We start from the raw sequence: 23,836 nt of genomic DNA on the forward strand, positions 1-23,836 counted from the left end.
TGCGTGTATACATAGATGACGTCCTCATTGCTAGCAGGAATAGGCAGGAACACATAAATCATGTGCACCAAGTATTTGATCGCCTGAACCAATATGGTGTTGTTTTAAATCCATCAAAATGTACTTTTGGCCAATCCGAGGTTATATTTTTGGGGCACTATATTTCAGAGAAGGGAATTTCCCCATCCTCAGAGACAGTCAAGTCCATCCGAGATTTCCCTATCCCTGCTACAATGAGACAGTTGCGGTAATTTTTAGGATTAGTTAACTTCTATCGTAGGTTTCTCCCTCATGTTGCCCAAGTACTTTTGCCATTGACAGGTATGCTGACAAATGTGAAGAACTGCAACATTACACTATCGGAGGAAGCAATAGCAGCATTCAACAAAGTAAAGGCCATGTTAGAAGACACCATAAAGCTGTCCCACATTCAACCCGATAGTGAACTTTGCCTGGCAGTAGATGCATCTGCAACTGGAATGGGAGCGGTCCTGCAGCAAAAATGTAATGGGAACTGGCGACCTATTTCTTTCTTCTCCAGGAAATTAACTGATGCAGAAACACGCTATAGCACATTTTCCAGAGAGTTGTTGGCTTCGTTTTCCACAATAAGACATTATTGGCAGCTCCTAGAGGGACAGCCATTCTACTTGGTGACTGACCACAAGCCTCTATTAGGCGCTCTGCAGCCCTCCTCAGACAAATACTCTCCCCGAGAGGTTCGTCAGTTTGACTATATCCTACAGTTTACATCGGATGTCAGACATGTGAAGGGAGCTGACAATATACCAGCAGATACACTGTCACGAGGAATAAACTCCTTCACATTGGGACCTTCTGTCAAAGCCAACACCTTAGCTATGGAGCAAGAAAAAGACGAGCACCTGCAGAAGCTTCTGCAGAATAATGGAACATCACTGCAGCTGGTGAAAATGGCACACCCCAACAGCCCTAGAAAAATAGTGTGTGATATCAGCACTAACAAACTGTGCCCATATGTTCCAGCATCCTTAAGGAAAGACATATTCAACGTGGTACACGGGTTATCACACCCAGGGACCAATGCGTCGATACGTTTGATGACAGACAGGTATGTCTGGCCGAGGATGAAAGCAGACGTGCAAGAATGGACAAAGAAGTGCGTGCAGTGTCAAAAGGCCAAGGTCGGTCGACATACACGTGCGCCACTAGGCACATTTCCAGTACCTGATGAGAGGTTCAAGCACATACACCTCGACATCACCGGTCCATTTCCGACATGTGAAGGCCAATGCTATCTTTTGACATGTGTTGGCAGATTTTCAAAGTGGTTTGAAGCCTTACCAATGCTGGATATGACAGCATACACAACAGCCAGAACTTTCCTCGCTGGATGGGTAACAAGATTCGGTGTCCTGGAAAATGTGACAACTGACAGAGATAGACAGTTCGAGTCCGAACTGTTTCATAAACTCTCAGAACTTTTGGGCACCAGAAGTATACACATGACAGTATACCATCCACAAGCAAACGGAGCAGTCGAACGTCTACATCGCAGCCTAAAGGCCTCCTTACGCGCAGTGCTTACCAGCAATACAAAGTGGTTAGAACACCTTCCTCTAATTTTGCTGGGTTTGTGCACAGCAGTGAAGAAGGATATGAATTGCTCAGCAGCAGAAGCGCTGTATGGTACCACACTACGCCTGCCAGCACAATACTTTTGTGATACACCAAATAAAGTTTGGGACCCTGCATCATTTGTTGATAGACTGACAAGAACCATGGCCAAAATGGCATATTCTCCATCAGGAATAAACAAGTGCGCTAACACATATATGCCAAAGGCACTAGAGACATGCACACATGTGTTTGTTCGTGATACAGCTAGGTCGCATACCCTGCAACCACCGTACCGCGGACCTTTTAAAGTCAACAAGAAAAACAAGAAGTATTTCAGCGTCCTCATTAAGGACGAAGAACAAAATATCTCAATTGACAGGTTGAAACCCGCAACACTCGAGGATGCATATCTAGAAGTAGATCCCTCACAAAGGATGCCAGTCGAAGTGACATTGGAAAAACGCCCTTATAAAAAAACACGTTCGGGCAGACAGGTAAAATGGCCTGCCCATTTAAGAGACTTTGTCTCTACATAAAAAAAAAAAAACAATCCTGTCACAAGATTCAATTAAAAGTACTCCATATTTCGGGGGAGGGGAGTGTTGTAGGAGACTAAAAATTTGAGGACACCGGGGAGGAGTAATCTGCCCCTGCTCTAAGGCTGGTTGGTTTTTCCCTTTGGTCACGGGCAGACGTGTTGCCTTTCCCCTCTCAAGAAGAGGAGAACCTTCGTTCCACCACGAGGTGAGCTCTGAGAACTTTTTCCACCAGTCGGTGAGTCTTATCGAACTGTCGCTATTGTATTGTGTTTTATTGTTGTTTAAATGTTTGTCAGTGTATAATAAATGTGTAAACGTAATTGGGCAATTGTGTTTATTCATATATTTTTGTTTAGTTAAAACTAACAAACAGATTAAAGATAAAAACATATAAAAAGACAAAAGATAAAAAATTAAAAAGAGAGATCCCAAGTGATATCTGTACATCATTGTATTAAAGTGAAAAGCGTTTGTATGACATGAATGCCCCTCTCTGAGCCTCCGCAACAATAACCCAGCCACTGTAAGATGACCGGTAATTGCTTTGGCCGCAGATTTTTCATAAGAGTTGACCTCTCCTAGAAGGATTGCCTTCATCACGGCTTGTAGGAGCTCCTTCTACCCCTGATTTAAAAAATATTATTTTTACAGTAAAAAAACAAAAAACAAACTATATTTTATGTTTATTTTTTTACCCCCACCCCTTATAATAAACATATAGAAAAGTACATAAACTTTGTTGATCAATTTAATTTGTGTTTTTTAATCGCATTTTTTTTTCAAAAAACTATGCTTATATTTTGTCAAACTGTTTAGATATTTCTATGCTATTAAAAAACACAAAATCAATTGGTTAAGTAAGTTTACGTATTTTTATATATATTTATTATAGGGGGAACATAAATGTAAAATATACTTTATAAAAATATTTTTTAAATCAGTGACGATCATAACAGACTGCGCAGGTTTAAATAAAGTATATGTAAATAAAATATATTTAAATATAGTACATTTAAAAAAAAATATTTAAACAAAAAAAATGTTAATATTTTGCCGAAATATATAAGTAAGCAGTTTTGAAGAATACCGGAAGTATTGTATCTATTTTGTGCTTCCATAGCTCAATTGGCAGACCTGCCGCCATGTTTGAAACTTAGGGTCTGGTTTTATGCATAATTACCAAAAATTTTATATTATAAAAGATCTATAAAGTCTATTTTATATGCATGTAAAAGTTTGTTAAAAAGTTCAAGTAAAGTTTGTAAGATAAACAAACAAAAAAAACACCTAGTTTTTTAATTAAAAATAAAACTAATATTGACGTCTGACTTAAAACATAGCCGGGGACGATTTTTTCGCGTACACCGCCTTGTTTAAAGTCTTGCAGATATAACGGGGATGCCAAAGTAAAACAAAGCCGTTTTTCTAATGCTCGCCTACCAGTTTGGTTCATTTTCATATTTTTTTTTTCGCACGCAAACAATCGTAAGGGCGAGAGAAAAAGAATGTTAAAGTTTAGAGAGAAAGCGAAAGAGTGGACATTTTTTTTTTTTTTTTTTTTTTAAAGTAAAACAAGTAGAGAGAGAGAAACGAAGGTGATTTACGGAAATAAATTATATCACTTTTCATCATCCGTACTTTTTGATTTCTGTGGTGATTATTAAAACGGAAGTACCGAGTTCTAACTCGTGCATTCTGGGATATATGCAGTCCATGGGTTTTTGGGGGGTTAATCAACACCATGGAAGTTTTTTATATTATTAAAAATCCAGCAAAAATTTCTACGGAACTCTACGACTGGTCTCCAGACGACCAGATATGTTGTAGTTTATCAAGTAGAAATATTTTGGCTTTTAGTTCCGTGGCTGACGACAGGTAAATACCATTTTTTGGCAACCTTTGTGTTGAAACAATATGCCGGTGTTAACAGCGCAGGGTCAGGGAAACTATTTCCTTGATTTTACTTTGTTTTCTTGTGTCCTTTTCATTTAATAGCATTATTATTATTATTATTATTATTATTATTTATTATTTATTATTTATTATTCGTAATTACTATTTTTTTTTTAATTTTCATTTCTTTAGTGTTTGTGATAAATTCGATATGATCGTGGTAAACTGAGTTTCTTACAAAACAACGTGCGGCGGCGGCAGTTTTGTAAACATTAGTATATATACGTATATATATTAGTTATTTTTGTTGTTTAAACAAAAATACTGTTTCAGTCTTTTGAATAAATCACATGGCCACAATGCTTAACTATTACTTATTTAAATCTGGTTAATTCCTATTTCAGTCCCGTAAATTGTTTAAAGTTATATGTATTTTACGAGAAATTACATTTTCCCTATATGTAAACATTTTGAAGATTTGCGTATATAGGGGACATACTTCTATCCCATTTCGCCAATTTAATAACTTTTAGACTCGTAGCGATAGACATTTTTAAAAACTAAAAACAGGGTCGTAATTTTTGGATATTTTCGACAATTGAGCAGTTGTTTTTGCTTAAAACCACATATTTAAAAAATTGGGTGCTAGGGCAGAGAGTGATCCACGCTATTTTTTAAATCGTATTTCCAAGTTTAATTAAAGTTTTATGTTTTTTATTCAATTGTAAGGTTGAAGTATAGAATAGGTACAAAACACCCTCCCCATGTTAAGAATGGCTTTTTAAATAATAACGTTATTATTTACGTCCGGATCACTCTCTGCACTAGTACTAAAAATTGATCTGTATCTTAACAAGCACCGAAAAATGGTTGTTGTTATTATTTTTTTTCTTTCTTTATAATTTACCCTTTTATTAAAAGAAGAAAAATTGGCATGCTTTACAATCCACAGAGGTACGAAAAAGTAGTCCAAAAAATTCAAATACATATATTATCAAAGTTACTATAAGTTACTCTTCTACCTATCTGGAAAAGTTTTTGGTGGTTTTACTCACTTCAAAACGTTTATTCGGTTCGAAAAATATATAGTGCCGAGTATTAGGTGAGAGCAAGAAAAATGGCCGCAATCTGACACTTAAATATTTGAAGTCTTGATAATGACTTAAAAATTTAAAAAATATACAAAATACTGTTAGAAACACATCCGGGTTTGTATTACTGTACACATAGAATCGAAAAAGTTGTCAAAAAACAAATATATAACAAATAAATGTTATCAAAGGCAAGATAAGTTACTTTTCTGCCTAACTGGATAATTTTTAATGTTTTTATTTAATGTAACATGTTTATTCAGCTCGAAAAACATAATGTTTACCGATATATTGGAAAATTCAAAATGGCGCCCAACTCTCTCTTTGACACGGTAAGTTTGGGAAAAGGAGTTATAAATAAAAAAAAACTAGACAAAATACCGTTAGAAACCCACCGAATATATGTCAGCATATGTCACGGTAAATATATATTGAGTGAGTTTCTAACAGTATTTTGTTTACTTTTTATTTTTAACTCCTTTTCCCAAACTTACCGTGTGAAAGAGAGAGTCGGTCGCCATTTTTAACTTTCCAATACATCGGTAAACACTGTTTTTCGAGCTGAATAAACATGTTACATTAAATAAAAAAAACACTAAAAACATATCCAGTTAGGTAGAAAAGTAACTTATCTTGCTTTTGGTAACATTTATTTGTTATATATTTGTATTTTGACAACTTTTTCGAATCTATGTGTGCAGTAATACAAACCCACCCATCATCCGATATATGTTACCATGACATATATTGCGTGGGTTTCTAACAGTAATTTTATTTTTTTTTATTCTAGTCATTTTCAACACTTCAAATATTTAGGGGTCAGTCCGCAGCCATTTTTTTTGTTCTCACGTAACGCTTGACACTATATGTTGTTCGAACAGAATAAACATTTACAAGTGAGTAAAACCACTAAAAACTTTTCCAGATAGGTAGAAGCATAACTTATCTGACCTTTGGTAACATTTATTACATATTCGAATTTTTTACCACTTTTTCGAATCTCTGTAGATTGTTAAACATACCTCCAAAAATGGTCGCCTATCCTTGATGAAATAGCTAGTTATATTCGTTTGAATTTGTTGCTAAAGATGGCGACTATATTATTCAAACTTAGTTTTCATTTCAGTGTTTTACATGTACAATGAAACTAGCTAGTTTTTGTTTTAATTTTACATGGTTTACAGGTAATGCTGGAACTAATTTCATTCCAAATAATTTGAGTGAAATAGGATGTAATCTGTATTTGTCAATTTTCACTATTTTCTCATTTTTAATATGAACTATGCTGTAAATATATAGCATTCGAAAGCAGCTAGTCCCTACTAAAGAAATGTTTGGAAAAGTGTATTTATTCATTATTAATTTATATCTACTCTTTCATCATTTCAACATTTCTTATAATATAAGAAATGTTGATATAAGACTTATATTGCTTTATCTACAATATCAAGCATCCTCTTCTCACGATAAGATCTAATATAAAATATTAATCTTTGTATTCAATTACATGTATGAATGTGTGTGAGGACAATTCTCAACCTATATACTCAGCAAATTGTTGATCTAAAGATTTGAAATTTGGTATATAGGGTATTCAGACATGTGGAAAACTTTTTAATCGGTTTTCATCTGGAAAACTAGAGCTGCTAAGGAGTCAAATTGAAAAATTGATACTGGATGGGGGGGGGGCATCACATTCTCGTCTGTTTCACAACTGCGCATGTGCAAATCCTTTACAATTAACAGCTTCCTTATGTTAAGAATAAGTAGGTTTGAGAACACTTTTTAAAGATCGTGGCAAGCTGTCCTAATGGTTATCGTACTTAATTCACTGTTTTTAGGTTTTGGTTTCGATCTCAGCTCGAGTATTTTCTTTTTTTTTTAATTACTTACAAAAAGTGAACTGTTTAGAAAAAAATAATACTCGCATGCACATCTTTTTTTTACTATACTATATTGGGTACAATATAACAATAAGTAGAGGATTGGCTCTATTAATAATAAATGCAAAATCTACATAAATTCAATATTATGCATATTTTATAACCGAGCTGTGCCGGGCAGCCTGCTAGTATATATATATATATATATATATATATATATATATACACACACACAAACTTGGCAGTATTCTCTTTTAAACATATTTCGTTGAATAACACCGAAAATTCATGTCTACTCATTCTGGTTTAGATCTTTTTCAGTTTTATTAATTTTCTTGTTTCAAGCAAGAACTGGCTGATGTAGTTGCCATAATTACTGTAGGCCCAAATATCAAACCCATCTGGATTCATTATCAGGGATAATTAACGCCGCCTCCAATTTAGAAAATTTTTAGTAGACAACATGTCTATTCTTAAACACGCTACTAATGATCATAAAACACAAAATATTAGAAGTATTACATATTAAAACTAAAAAAAAAAAAAAAAAACTCAATAAAATTTTAATAACCTCCTAAAATGTTTGTAATAATGACAAAAATAATTTAACATATTTAATTAGTGAATTGCTAATAATAATAAAAAAATAATAAAAAGACACACTCACACTTTTCTATGTAGCGACTCCTTGTTAGGATGCTACAAGAGTATAATTAAGGACTTAAGTTAAAATTGAGTCACAGAAATTAATCCTAACACATCAATGGCAATTGGCAGAAAGAGAAATAGAAAAACACCTTGTGTAGATATCTCTTGCAACAAATTACCGTCAGTTGCGACCTAAGGTATAAGTCCAGTAATATATATTGGTAACTAGCCTGGGTGCGCGACATTGCCCGGGTGTTTGGAGGTGTGTGTTGAGCAAAAAAAAAAAAAAAAAAAAAAGTAGACAGGCAGGCTCAAACCCTTACCGCTAATGGAGGAAAAGAATGTGAAAAAAAAAGTGACATCTTTGCCGTTGCATCCATCACCAAACCAGAAGTGGCAAAGGTTTAAATTAAGGCTAGTCAATCGAAAAGAAGGGATGACTTTCATAAATATCGACGAAAAAAGCGAAATCCCCCCCCCCTCCCTGTAGAAAAGTGCCCATTTGAGGGTGAAGGAATTCATGTTTTTAGCCAATTTTTCAAAGGGTCGAGCTTCGAAACGATATCGATCTCATAAAAATCCGTTACCTCTGTTGAAAGTTTTAGGCAGACATACAAACATACATACATACAGATATGTGAGATTTATATTATAGATAGTAAACAAGTAGAGGTAGAAACGTATTAACTAACCATGATTGTAAGAGCCAATTCTAAAAAGAGAACAAGGTGAAAAACTTTTCAAAGCAATCCGCTTTATAGTATAATCCATGACATTTGATCCCACCTTGGGTCACATGATTATCCATTAATATAAAAGCAATCACAAAGGAGAAGGTGCTTTTGTAGCTGTTTCCCCAAACCAGAGGACATGAGGGTGTTAACTTTTCTTACACACTCATATTTGGGAAAATTCAGAAAAAAATAAAATAAGGAAGAAAAATAGGTAACTAATAAAATCTTTAGAGGGTTGACTATTAGTCCCTCAAACTTATGCAATTCCAACAGTACCAACTCTCATTCTCTGAGGGAATCTGTTGTATGTCTACACAGTTGAGATGGTACCAGTCATTGCACCTATTATAGCATGTCATTGGACTATCATCATCCGGTTGAACACATCCTAGCAAATGTATGTATGTTCAGCATAATCATTTAATGAATCATTCACAAACATATCAAAATGGGATGAGGAGTCCTGGTTGAGGCAAGTATGACAACATCAACTCTCCTTTGTTGGTGGAAGCTGACGTAGACAACTACAGGAGAAATCTTTTATATACTGTTTCGTATCTGGTTCGATACGTAGTTATCTCCCTTATAACACTATCATAAAGCATATAGCAGAAAGTTACCCGGTCCATGAATTTCCTCCTCCTTCTTCTACATTCTCTAACAACCTTTCTCGGCCTACTTTACCGTCGTCTGCTGCTTTACTTCAATCGGTAGAAAATACTATCCTTAAGAAATAGGCTATCCCAGTTATCACATTTGTCGCAGCATATCATGGCACTGCCATTGTCTGATTCACTACAATCAGGGCAAATTTAAACAAGCTCTTTGTCCTCTGTAATAGGCTAGTATCATCATGTACAGTTGTTAAGGCTGTTTTCAACATTCCTAGTAAAAGAATCAAAGCCATCAGAGGGTTCCTGAATAGACAACTACAGAGGATAGAGGTGCTTCAAAGAATGAACCTGCAAGGAACCATCTCCTCGCTTTACCTGAGCAGATTTCACTAAACCATTATCTCCTGCTAAGTATGTCCCGACCCAAGCCCCAAAATGGTCGAAGCTTGTAAGGGAACTTGATTGGCACGTCTCCCACACAAATTACAGGCCCAATCCCTTCTTGTTGCCTTTGTACATTCTCTTAGGCTCGGAAGATAATCCTGATAGCAGATTTTCCTAAATCTTTTTAATGCCTCATTCCTGCAATTCAATGACTCCAAGAGTTGTTTTTGAGAAGGAAGTTCCAGTTGATGAATACTTTCCCTGTTCATCTTCAAAATTAAATGAGGGTTTACTAGACAGTGTAAAAAAAAATGGTTTGTGCTTATTATTTCAAAACTGGAGTCCAATGAATTTCTGTAAGTAAAAGGACTGTCATTTACAGCATTTTTTACATGAGAAAGTTTAGTCAGAAGATTAAAATGATTATAGCTAGCACGGCCAACCAATTTCTGTTAGCAAGACTATGATTTTAATCAGTCTTTCCCATACATTTCTATACCAAGGGCAGTGTAAAGGTGTCTTAATCTGTTTGATCTCACTAGTTCCTAATTTCTCCTTGAATTCACTGGAAGTGCCTCATGAATTATGTCGCATCCTGCCACAAAGGACTTTGTTGCTATAAATATGCGAGGGAATGCTATAGAGATTGGAAAATTGGATAAAAGCCATTAGAAAGGAATGAACAGACATATCTTCAATCAGTTTCCAATGCACTGATCATACCTCTAAACAAGTGAAAACCAGAAGGTACATCTTAACTCTTTCTTCATCTCTTAGGACCTATAGATGACCTGTGTAGTCTACCCCGGTGTAAAAAGGGCTTTCTCATATTCACCCGATGTTTCAGTAAATTGGTCATTTTAGTATAGGTAAATGGGATGGAGTTGAATTTCTGACGCAGCTTGATATAAATTTCTTTACAGCCTGCCTACCTTGGGGTATCCAATAACTGGATAACCTGACTTTATTTAGAGTAGCAGGAACACCAAGATGCTTACACTGATGGTGGCAGTCCAATAAAATGAGATTAGTAAGATGGTCTTTACCAACAAGTAAAGGATTAACTATCTCTTACTCATATACAAAGACCTTGCCTATTCTGCTCTTTGATTGAATTAATCCCTCCTTGTTCAAAACACAGCTTCCCACTCTGGTATCGCTCTACCTGAAGGATGTTGTAAATATTCCAATTCTTCCCAGTGCATTCGAGATGTCTTTAACAGAGTCAGTCTCTCTTCCTCAACTTATCAATGAACTTGATCACATATGCTGTAGCATTCAATAATTTGGACAATGATGAATATTTATCACATTATACAACTGACTCTTTCTGATCAACAGACCATTGATACAATCCATTTGCTCTCTAAGCTCAAACAATTCAAGGCATTTACAGGCCAATTAATCGATTGGTCCCTCCGCTAAGATGGCCCAGAGATCAAATGTTCCAAATTAACCTTCAGTTTGGAGGTAGGAGTGCCCCTGATGATAAAGTCAGCAAGGTTCTGTGCAGTCTGTACATATTTAAATTGAATGGCTATGCTAAATTCAGACATCAATTCAGCCTGGGTAATGTCCTTCAGTCTATTTTGTAGCAAAAACATTCTTGTTATTGATCCGTTTTGTGACTAACCAAGATAACACCATTTGAGAATCAACTGCAATGAATATTTTCTTGAAACTTAGATTTGTATAGGCTTTCAACAATGTTGGGAGGCATTTAATGGTTAAGAAGGCTGACAATAGCTCTAGAGTAGGTAAATTTTTTGACTTAAGGGGTGCCACTTTTGCCTTGGGGGGAAAAAAACCCCAGATGAACCCTTTCCATAGACTGCATAAACCTCAAATCCATATGCAGGGCAAATTTATTGGCCTTATCTAAATCAGTAAATGTTGGACATGCTATATTTGGCTTTGCTAATACAATTCCAAATCAAGCGGAAGATTGTAGAGTTGGAGGAGGGGAAGACAGTTAAGGGGAGTAAATCTGCACCTGGTAAGGAGGTATCCAATTCAGACAGGGATCTAGTCACCCTGATTTTGTCAGTAAAGCTATCCATTAGGTGGCTCGTCATATCAACAGACAGTGTCTCTTTCATTATTTCCTTATTGAGATGCAACAACTCTTGTGGCCACTGGTGAATATCTTGTTTATGCAGCTCCAGCAAATCTCTCTCAAGAGGATTCAGAGCACTAAGATTTTCAAGCGGGAGTAATCTTCTGTTCTTCCAATAAGGAAGATCGCAGTGATGGCTCGGTTTGGTACAAGGAATTCATTTAAGAAAACTGGTTCTGTTACATGTAGTGACACTTTGTTAGGACGCTACAAGATTATAATTAAGGACATAGGTCAAAATTAATATCACATTGAAGGTGAGTAAATTTTTCTTGTATCTATAAATACGCTAAAATCTGTTTGATTATTCCTGATTATGAATTCAGATAGATTCACAAAAACTTGGGTCTATAGTAACGATGGCAACTACATCAGCCAGTTCTTGTCTGAAGCAAGAAAATTAATTAGAAGGATGAGAAGGATCTAAACTGGAATGAGTAGACATGAATTGTTTGTTATTTAACAAAATATGCTTAAAAGAAAGAATGCTGCCCAAGTATACACACACACACACACACACACACACACACACACACACAAAATAACATTTGGGGTATTGGAATCAGAAAAATGATTCCTTTTAATTATTTTATTTTTATTTGATTTTGTTTAAAACAAAATCTTTAACCACCGTAGTAATGATAAAATAATAAATATTTATTGATTTTAAACTTCCAGTAAAACTAAAATCTACAGATCACCCCTCCACACAAGTGCGTTTTTATGTTTGAGAAAATATGTGTACATTAAGTTCAGTTTTTATGGCACTCAGAACATAACAATCATTTTATAGTTAAATATTTAGAGATTTATAACGAATCAGAATCGTGAATTTAGTACTGAACCGATAATTGTATGAAATGGGGGGGGGTCGATAATTGTATGCAATCATTCCATTACTAATACATATAATTGAATAATATGAGATAAATATTTTTATATTGGACCCTATCATAAGAGAATGTTCAGTATTGTAGATAGAACATTAATATAAGACATGAGATAAGAAATGATGAAAATAAAATTGGAAAATTTATAAAATTTAACAAATAATCAAATGTTTAAACAAGGAATATGTTAAAAAAAAATAACTGACATTTAATCCATAGATTTTAAAAGAACAAATAGCATAAATTAAAAAAAATTTCAAGCAAAATAATTTTTATCATTTGTTTAAAGAATTTTCAAGGAAATTTTCAAAGTTGTGTAGAAAACATTGTATCAATGCAAATATTCAAAGAAGCAATTTGAAAATGGAAGAGTTGAATTGATCATGAATCCAATAGTCCATTCGAATTAGTTTCTATTGAATATACACATTTTACTGCTCCATTGAATTTTTTCTTTTCACAGGTGGTAAAAAAATTCTTCTGCTTGCAATTTTTCAAGTTGATACTCACCAGTAATTTATTTTATCGTTTTCTCCTTCTGATAAGAGCTAATCTTTGAAAACCCATGGATTAAGTATTAGTTAAAAAAATTTTTTTTTTTATTTATATTCCTTGCTTAAACATTTGATCTTAATAAATTTTTCATTTTCAATAATTGTTATGTTTCATTTATGCCACTTCCATTTAAGAATGTGTTCTGTAATCAGCAGTGTATGTGAAAATTCTGTTTCCTATGTATTTTGTATTTTAAACATAAGAAACTCTGAAGTGATTTCTTTCATTGAAATATTTACTTACAGCAATAATTAAAAAAGTATTTTTTATGATTAGGAAATAAATGAACGTCATGGAATGTTTTCCTTTTTACAAATCAATGTTTTTTTTTTTTTTTTTAACGTATATTTATTTTTTAAAATGTGTACAGTAGAACCCTGGGGTACGGTGACTTAGGATACGGCTTTTTTCAAGTTACGGTGTGGAATACGATGTTTTTCCGGTCCCTGGTTACGGTATTTACCCTGCCTTACGGCGTTATTTATAATCTTAGTTGATAGGTATATAATACATGTGTATTATATACATGTGTATTATATACTGTAATGTATTTTGTTACTAATTTTTAATGCCGTATCCCGGTGTTCTACTGTATTTGTCTAAAAAAAAAAAAAAAAAATACATAAAAATAAGCGTATTTTACGACCCAAAATCCATTAAAAACACTTGCTTTTTACTTAGTTAAAAGGGAGATAATTTTCATCAATAGTTATTTCCCCTTTAGTTATCTATAATTTGTAAAAGAAAAGAAATAATGCACAAACTTGTGTACTGATCTGGTTTGTACAGATCTTCAAGCTTATATCAGAAGGGAGTATGGTTCGGTTCAGTTGTAGGCGGGCCATCCTCCCAAGCATTATCTCACTTTAGGGTGGGAATTGGTTTATTGCCGGTCACCTGAAGTAACTCCACTAGAAAATCCTGACTAATCAGATCATAGCAAATTTTGCAACCATCTAGAGTGTGTGTGTTTTTTTTTTGTTTTTTTTTGCATTAAACCAACCCTGTGTCACATTCATTCTTTTTGGAAAGAAAATGGTAAATATATCAAAAAATATCTAAGATTTAAAGCAAGTCACATTTTCAAATGTTCTTGTTAAAATTTACATTAAACTTCCATGATTTCACATTTAATGGATCTATTGTATTCACTTTCAATCTGGTTGGGAATGTTGGGAGGGGGATAATCAACTTCTGATTAATCTTTTCCAATAGGTTTTTAGCATTAAAAATGATGCTTGATTTGCTGTTACAACAGAAAACACAAACCAAGTATTTTTATATTCAAATATTGTTAGGGAAGGTATAAACCTGCATTCCCCTCTCCTACCTTAGCAATAGGTACAATTGCAGCTTGGGTTTAATTCATCATATGTAATGACTTATCTCCAATAGTCATTGCTTGGCTATTAAATAATTTGAAAAAGATTTTTGTTTTGCTATCAACAGAAAACCCAAATCCATCAACTAACAATCTGATCTTTATTTAAATAAATATGGTGCCATGTTTTTTTTTTTCTTTTTAATACTGTGCAGACTTAAAAATACAAACTTTTTTTCTTTTCTTTCATATGACAGAGATGAATGTGAGCCAATCAGTACAACCCAGGTTCAAATTTTTGACTTGGACAAACCATGGGTTGTTTATAAAGTGGCAACTTTACCAAGTGAAGTTGTCAGCCTTGTGTGGGATAGAAATGGAACAAATTTATTGATTGCCACAAGTGAAGGACATTTAGAAGTCTGGCAAATGAAAGTAAGTAAAATTAAAGACTTTTTCATTCATGAAAACGCACATTTCTATTAAACTATATATATGTCTGTGTATGATATTTTATATATAAAAATGTTCAAATGATTAAAATAAGAATTGGAAAATTTATAAAATTGCATATTCAACGAAGGATGAAAAACTTACCCCCACATATATATATATATATATAATTATTTTTTTACTATAATAATTAAATACCTACAGACACTAGTGTTTCATCCTTTCGGGATTCTTCAGTGCAGGGTGTCACAATTACTACCAGTCGAACGATTCGAACCCCGCGACACGAGACATCTCTGGCTCGATTAGCGGAGACCGTATCCATTCGGCTACCATTAATCGTGTGAAATAGCGTTGAATTTTAAACATTTTAATTTCAATGTTCATTACGTCAGACAGACAGTGATCAAGTCGTTATACGACGATCTACGCATAAGAGCTAAATTGACCGACTTTTATTCAACAGAAAGTGCTCAACTATAAGAAACGTATTTCTTAAAGGGGCTGTCATAATTATTTTTTTACTATAATAATTAAATACCTACAGACACTAGTGTTTCATCCTTTCGGGATTCTTCAGTGCAGGGTGTCACAATTACTACCAGTCGAACGATTCGAACCCCGCGACACGAGACATCTCTGGCTCGATTAGCGGAGACCGTATCCATTCAGCTACCATTAATCGTGTGAAATAGCGTTGAATTTTAAACATTTTAATTTAAATGTTCATTACGTCAGACAGACAGTGATCAAGTCGTTATACGACGATCTACGCATAAGAGCTAAATTGACCGACTTTTATTCAACAGAAAGTGCTCAACTATAAGAAACGTATTTCTTAAAGGGGCTGTCATAATTATTTTTTTACTATAATAATTATATATATATATATATATATATATATATATATATATATATATATAATTTATATATACTTTTTTTAAAGGAAATGAATTGGTTAGCTTGATTTGTCTGGAGGAAAGAAACTAGATCCAGTATCAAAAATATTTTTGTTCATGTGTTTTGAGAGAGGTGTGTTTGATCAACACTGCTGGAGAGCCATTATATGCTGTTTTGTTTTTAATTCCTCAAAACAGTGCTTCATGGTAAACAACTGATGATCCCTTTAAAAATATTGGTACTATTGTTTGTTCATGTAAGTAAAACCATTCAGCGATATGGGAGATTAATTGACTTACTGACAAAATAATGTTCCTATGAAGGACTTATATATATAGTTCTAAAGGTTTTAAAGAAACTTTCAAGACGTGTGTATGTGATAAACATCTTATGCATTAAGGAAGGTTTGTTTTTATTTTGAGAACTGTATAACTTCTATGTAATAACAAAAATACATCAATTTATATATTCTTGTGCAATGTGAACCTTTTTATTCTGGATGCATCTTTTTAAATAGCTAGTTGCTTGAACGCTTTCAGTGGAAATGCGCAAGACGCATACTAAATGTAAAATTGTTGAGCAAAAGTCCTGACACTGAGGTCTCCAGATAGAATGCTTGAGCCCTGTGTGTTGGACAAGATGCGTTGTTCCTAAAGCAACTATTTCAGGATAAGCTTCATATAATATATGAGTAATGACGCACAGTGAAAATGACACAATTGAATAATTCAGAAATAATGCAATAAAGCAAGAACAGAAAGGGAACAATCAGAATAAATATATGTCCTGTGTGGAAGATGAATTAGTTCTATTGTCAGTGGTTAATATTGAGCAGAGCTCACAGCTAGAAATATGTGTTATTGTAATTTATATGTTACTAGTTTTTGGCCATATAAATAAGAAACCAGCATAATCCTGTGTGGAAAATGATTGCCTTTTTTCTGAAAAGATAGTGTTTGAATGACGTGTGATCATTTTAGTTAAGTATTAGATGTAACCATGTTCTTGTTTGTCTTGTGGGAAGAGGTTGTTGCTACTCAGACCTTAAAGTCAAGTGGCAGTGCTAGGGTTAGAAATTGTATACAATCTTTTTTTTTTTTTTTTTTCATTATATTATTGAAGAAATATGAACAGGATTTTACTATGAAGCACTGACACTAACCTGCTGAAACATTTTCCTAATTGTAATGCTGTAAAAAATTTGTTTTATTCTTTGAATTACACAACTTTTTCAAACAGATATTAATAGTGTGTTTACTGTTGTGTGGACACTATGTAGTTACTTAAAAGAAATTAAAGCCATATTGAAATATCTCACAATCTGTATGATACAATGTGCTAGTTTTAAAAATTTTCAAATTTACACTTTAATTTATAATTTATGACTTTTTTCTTTTTACTTCCATTCATCTCTAACAAAGCATATCGCCATCTGGATGTAAAGGGCTTCTATTTAGAAGCGTGCCTAGGAAAGATTTTAAAAAAAATATTTGTTTACATTACATTTAAAGTTCTGCGTATCAGTACAGTCAGGGTAGCAAGAAGGGAATTCCAAAGCTTAGCTGTTCGAGGGAAGAAACTATTAGAGTAAAAAGCTTTTGGGTATTTAGGGACCTCAACAATGAAAGGGTGTAATTTTGTTGCTAAGCACAAGTGCAACACATCCCATTAAAATACTTGTAAAACATGTACAGGGATGCAATATTGCAGCCAGGGGTTGGAGCTTAGTTGACAAAGTGGGATCTGTTAGCTTGAAAACTCTTTTTTGAACCCTATCCAAAAAGGAGAGACTGGTGGTAGATGCACCAGTCCACATGTGGCAACATTACTCCATGCATGGACGAATGGTCGCTTTGTAGATACAGGATACTCTCAGGTGAGAGTAGTCTTCTAGCATGATAGAGCTTATGGTAAAGAGATACAAAAAAAATCTGGCTGCATAATCAGAAAGAGCACATAATTTTACATAATACAAAGTTTCATAAGAATAGTTTAAAAATAAATAAATAAATGGAGAAATTATTGAATTTCTGGAAATGATGTCCATATTTCGGCCCACTTTAAAAAAAAATTTTTTTAAAGATAATTAAAGAAAAATGCGGAAGTTCTATAGCAAACCCCACTCTCTCCAATCGTTTACTTTTACTTGTGCAGCTGATGTTGCCTAAAGGCAGCATGCATACCACAGATTTATCCAACATAAGTCCAGTACAAACAAAAGTTTATTGAAGCTAGAAGTAATTGTAAGAAAGAAATAGCGCCAGCTAAGAAAGAATACACCGAAACCACTAGAAAATACATCGAAGTGCAGAAATTAGGAACTCGTGATTTTTGCAAAATCTACAACAGTGTAGTAAATAGTGGGCAATCAACAATTCTCCCATTATCCAATATCATGAGGTTGTTTGCACGGCAACCGAGAAGGCTAACATGCTTGCCAGTCAGTTTGCTTCAAACTCTACATTGGACCCAACAAACCACTCCCTCCCTGATTTTCCTTTGCGGACTGACACCACACTAGATGATCTGAAAATTACCCCTTCTCAGGTGCATGATATAAAAAAACCTAGACACCTCAAAAGCATGTGGATCCGATCTCATCTCGGCTGTACTATTAAAAATATGCTCCACTGAGGTTGCTCCAGTTCTCTCCAAACTTGGACAACAAATGCCTTAATAAACCTTGCTTTCCTGACTGCTGGAAAACTGCTTCTGTGGTACCAGTTTACAAGAATTTTGGCAAAAGAATTGACCTCTTAAATTATTGCCCCATTAGCCTCCTCCCTCTTTTCACCAAAATATTTGAGTCCATAATTAATCAGGCTCTAGTCCATCACCTTATAGTTGCTAAACTTCTGACTGACCAACAATATGGATTTAGATAAACCTCTTCTACAGCAGATATCCTAATTGTAATCTCCAAATGTATGTATCATATGGTGGACAAAGCAGGAGAGAGTAGGGCAGTAGCCCCAGATATATCTAAGGCTTTTGACAGGATATGACACAAGGGACTTCTCAGGAAAATCAGATCATACGGTATCACTGGACAAATACTTAACATAATTAAATCCTTAAATAAGAGAAGAATCCAGGTTGTCCTTGACGGTCATACATCCAAACAATGATATAAATGTATATAAATATAATAAGTCCTGAACTGTCATCTAAGCTTCAACCTCTGTCCCATCAACAAAATGTTGCATCCCTCTGCCTGTTTTACAAGTATTTTAATGGTGGATGCTCCGACGAATTACTAGCCCTTGTACCCCCTCAACATAAATACCCCCGACAAGCAGCAAAGTACACAGTAGGGATCTCTAGATGTAAGAAAGCCTTTTATTCTAATAGTTTCTTTCCCAGAACTGTTAGACTTTGGAATTCCCTTCCGATTTTCTGCTTACTCCAACTGTACTGACATGCATAAGTTTAAGTATAATGTGAACAGACAACTTGCTGCTCAACTCCCTACATAGTATCAATGCAACTCATTTCCCTTATAGTAGCCCCTTACATCAAAGTGGCACTGTGCCTTGTTTGGGATAAAAATGGAATAAAAAAAAATAAAAAAACAAACACTTTGGCACTTTAAATTCTTATAACTTTTGAACTACTGATGGTATTTACATAATTCAAACAATTTTGAGGTTCTTTTACATGGCTTTTTTTCATCCAAGTTGATGAAATAACTGTTACAAAGACAAAAAATCAGCTTGTAAAAGTGATGACATGTTCTTGATCCTTTTCTTTAAAGAAATCTTTAATTTGATTTTATTAAACAGAACTAAACCAATCTCTAATTCCTTAACTGAGAGTTGCTTCTGAACTATTTCGTAGGGATCTGACTCACCTATGGTGGTCGAATTTTACATTAATAACGGTTATAATAGAGCTAAGTTAGAGCTTTTATTATGTGAACAATCCCAGGTAATTCTCAATTGCCTTGCTGATATGATGCAGCGATCACCGATTGGCTAGAATGGACCTGAGAGCTCTAGTCTCCAACCCGCCACCCCTTTATATAAGCATGAGCAATTTTGAAGTTTTGAGTTTTTATAGAAGTGATTTCGAAGATTAGACAAGTCTCATCAGAAGAGAGCCTAATCACAACGTGGGGTGTGTGCCGTTGTCTTGGATCCTAGAAGATCAATTACATCACTCATACTCTCCAAGAAAGAAGAGTGAAGAAACCTGAAGCGACCAACCAACCCTGTCCTTGTGTAGATGATCAAGGCCAAGCTATCATGTTGTGAGAATTGTTTTGGGTGACCAGAATAACTGTTGAACTTTCTTGAGCGTTCTGTGATCGGAAAGGCCTAAAACCACTCATATAACAGCAAACATTCCCTTGCGGCTTTCGTAAGATTATTGGAAGAACAAGAGGTGTCTGAATGTTCCTATTTCTCAAGACCTTACTTGACATTCTAGCTTTGCTAAAATTTTGGCAGCAACTAAATTCAATTTTGAATCTCTTACAGCATGTGATTAAGTTAACCAATCAGCTGTTTACTTTCCATATGTAACACTATGGTAATTCTTTTAGTGCCTTTAATTGGATTCTTTGTGTGTGAATTGTGTTGCTGCTATCACTTTTGAGTTCATCTGTTTGGATGAATTTCTAACTATAAATAACTTATAATATTTTAAATGATTTTATTAATTCTACAATCACTGACTGGTTGTTTGCTTCAGAATTCCTAGGATCATTTTTTTTTCTTTTGCAAATTCTTTCTAATCATTTCCTGAATGTAAGTAACTCTTTTATTAGTAGTTGAAATTAAAATCTTGGGTTCTTGTCCAGAATTCCCCCTATTAAAAATGAAAAATATGGTAAAACAAAAATATCATATTTCAAAAATCATGTAAAATTATAAAGTAGTTTTATTTTTATAAAGAAAATCATTTTTAAATGATTTATGGGAATTTATAGGCATAGAACAAATCTCACAAATTTGAAATATTATCTCTCCTCCATTTTTTTTTTTTTTTTTTTTTTTAGATTGTTTTCAAAATGCAAACCAGACAGCCGCTCTTCAATTACTTATAAAATTTGATTTTCTTATTTAAAAAAAAAAACACTTGATCAATTTACATGATTTTTGGAGTTTGATATGTTCGTTTTTTCACAGCTATATGAACCAAAGAATTAAAAAAAAAAATTTCTTTTCTTTTTTTTTTTTTTTTTTTTTTTGGTGGGGAAATTTTGAACAAAAATCCTTTTTTGTATTCCATAAATGAGTGCATAAATAATGTTTTATTACAAACTCTTTCTAGATTCTTAAGTACTGTTAAAAATAGATTTTTATGGGTACATAATTTTAATAAACATTTGATTAATACTGAGCACAATGCCACTATTATCAATTGGTGGGGTGTTTTTTTTTTTTTTCTATTTAGAAAAAATATATATCTCAACAATTGATTATAATGGCGTTGTGCTCGGTATTATTCAAATATTTATTTTTAAAAATATTGTTTTTATATAACTTTTTTTTTTTTTTCTCTTCAAGGATTATTTGTTAAACAAATGGACCTGCCTTGGAGAAATCGACTTATCTGGTGAAGATATACTTTCTCTGGCTTGGTTACATAATGGAGTTTTGGTATGTATTTCACTTAATTTTTTGAATTTTTATTGTATATGGATTATGGAAAGTCATATTTCTGGGGGGTTTTTTGTTTTTTTTTTCATGGATGGATTCATATTTGATGGTAAAAATAACATATGCTAAAGTTTGGGTTAATCTTTTTTTTCTCTCTTAAACATGGGTTTTGTTAAATATTACATTTCCAAATATATTTAAACATAACATGGACATTCAAGAGGTACATCTTTATGGAAGATGCTTTTCCAAACAGTTTTAAACTTTACAAGAAATATTGTGCAAACTATTTTAAATGTGAAATCTTTTCACTACATATTTGTACCCATGTCATTTAGAGATGCTATCCATAATGGTTTACTTCCTTTTTGTATTATTTTTCAATAAGTTTTTATATTGTTATAGGAACCCTAAAATATGTAGCATTATAATTTTAGTTGCTCACATCCCCACACCGCCCCCCCCCCACATCTACTTGGGATGGTCTCAGGAGCCGTCTAAATACCCCATTAGTTTTTTTTGTCCCCTTAAAATTATATAGTTGCTTCTGACAGTGATAAAATTATAAAGAAATTTCTTTTTAAGAAAACTTTATTCCTCATATGCATTAATCTGGCTGAAGCTATAAATTCAATCAGACTTTTAGTTAATTTGAAAATTTCTATTCCTTATATATCATAATATATAATTTATTGAAGAAATCATGAAAAATTCGGTCCTGGATATTACCTTAAACTATATCCGATGGTGAGGCCCCAGCTTGCGGGCTTTGGGGAGTGTGGAGCCACCCTTTAATTGCCATTGCTCCCAGGTCCACTCTGACCCGGAGTGGTAGTACCTGTTAGGGTCCCAACTATGGGTTAAATAGAAACTGACTTGAAAAAAAAATATATTGTATTAAAATGTTTTTTTCTTAAATAACCTGAAAAAGGTTGATATGCCATAAATCAACCAACCAACCAACCATATGAAAATTTCTTAAGTTGAAAATTTAAAAAAAAATTAAAAAATTAACACTTTTGGTATTTTAGAAAAATAGTTTCTATATGGGGATAGAGGAGACATTATTTAGTGAATTAAAAGATCTTTGGGAAATGACATAGTCGACACAGCCTAAATGGATTGCTGTTTGAATGAGGTTTGTATTTGATACAAATGTTTTAGCTGTTAAATGTGTCTTTGAATACAATGCTACCTCATGATTCAAACTGTTGCATGGAATTAATGTTTGCATAAAACATACTCTTTAAAAGTGCATTTTAAGGTCACCACTAGATCATGTTTTTAAGAGCCATGTTTTTTTTTAGGTAATTATCTCGTCATAAAAAGATCTAATTTCACTTGGATGCAAATAAAAATAATTGATTTTTTTCTTTTGTTTAATAGTTTTTAAGGTGTTTATACTTTCATTAGACAACTTGTGACCTGTCATTTCAACATTGTACATTAGTGCATACTTTTAGTGAAAACAATTAGTTATTTTAAAAGTAAATCCAGAGCATCATCAATGTGACTCTTCCTCTCCAGAGTTTCCTGTCTCCCATCAGTTGCCTCAGATCTTCAGGTTCACAGTTGGCATCGTGTGCTATTTGTTGGATGTACGTGGATCTAGGTCATCCTCTGCTTGCGCATCCGTATCGTGGAGTCCATAGCAATACATCACTCACCAATTCATGCTTGCTCCTCAGACAATGACCGACAAATCGTAGGCGTCTTTCTCTGATGGTATTAGATATGGCAGGTAGATTGCCATAAAGTTGCTGCTTCGTGGGATGATTTTGCCAAGATATATTTAATATTGTTCTTAGCATACGGGTGTATGTGCCATCTAGTTTTCTTTCCAATCTTTTGGTGAGTGTCCAGGTTGTAGCACCGTAAACAAGGACAGACTCTACCACTGCCCTGAAGAACTGCCGTTTCAGTTTGTCAGCCAGTCTCGAAGTCCATACTGAATGTAGCCCATCCAATGTGGTCCATGCTTTTGAGATGCGAATTCCGATATCTCTATTTGTGGAAACTATGTTGCTGCCCAGATACGTAAACTCAGCAACTTCTTTCAGTGTTGATCCATCCAAAGCCCTGATCTCTCCCTTCACATTAAAAGCCATAAACTTTGTCTTATCCGCATTTATGTGGAGACCAATGTCATTTGTAGACTTTTCTAGCTTACGTAACAGTGTTTGCGCATCAGCAGTGTTGTTCGCGAACAAAGCAATATCGTCTGCGTAATCTGCATCAGTTATGTGTGCTGATTGATGACGCCTGTTTCTGGATTCATTTAGGGTGAAGCCTAGCATGTTGCGTATATCAACAGAGGCGCGAAGTACAAAGTTAAGACAGACAATGAAAAGAAAAGGGTCAAGAGTATCTCCTTGTAGAACCCTAGTGCAGATGTTGAAAAATTCAGTGTCCCCATCTGGGGACCTGACCATTGCTCGAGTGTGCTCATATAGCATCATGATAGCATTAATGACTTCATTTGGAATGCCATATGCTTTTAATATGCTGGCCATTTTTCCTCTATGTACAGTGTCGAATGCTTTGGAGAAATCTACAAAGATCATGACTGCCTCAATGTTTTTTGCTTTGACTCCTTCAATCAGTTAACAGTAA

General features: G+C 34.0%; 1 protein-coding gene across 1 annotated transcript in view; it reads left to right on the forward strand.

The window, feature by feature from the left end:
- Positions 1-3,523: 3,523 nt before the first annotated feature.
- LOC145255789 (mediator of RNA polymerase II transcription subunit 16-like) overlaps positions 3,524-23,836 on the forward strand; it is a 47,804-nt gene continuing 27,491 nt past the window's right edge. Inside the window, exons 1-3 of the mRNA XM_080114470.1 lie at positions 3,524-4,013; positions 14,525-14,702; positions 21,131-21,223. Coding sequence (XP_079970596.1) covers positions 3,880-4,013; positions 14,525-14,702; positions 21,131-21,223 — 405 coding nt within the window. The 5' untranslated portion in view covers positions 3,524-3,879. The remainder of the gene's footprint in view (positions 4,014-14,524; positions 14,703-21,130; positions 21,224-23,836) is intronic.

This window comes from Euprymna scolopes, chromosome 3 (assembly GCF_053919585.1).
Source record: "Euprymna scolopes isolate OS-2025 chromosome 3, ASM5391958v1, whole genome shotgun sequence".
NCBI lineage: Eukaryota > Metazoa > Mollusca > Cephalopoda > Sepiida > Sepiolidae > Euprymna > Euprymna scolopes.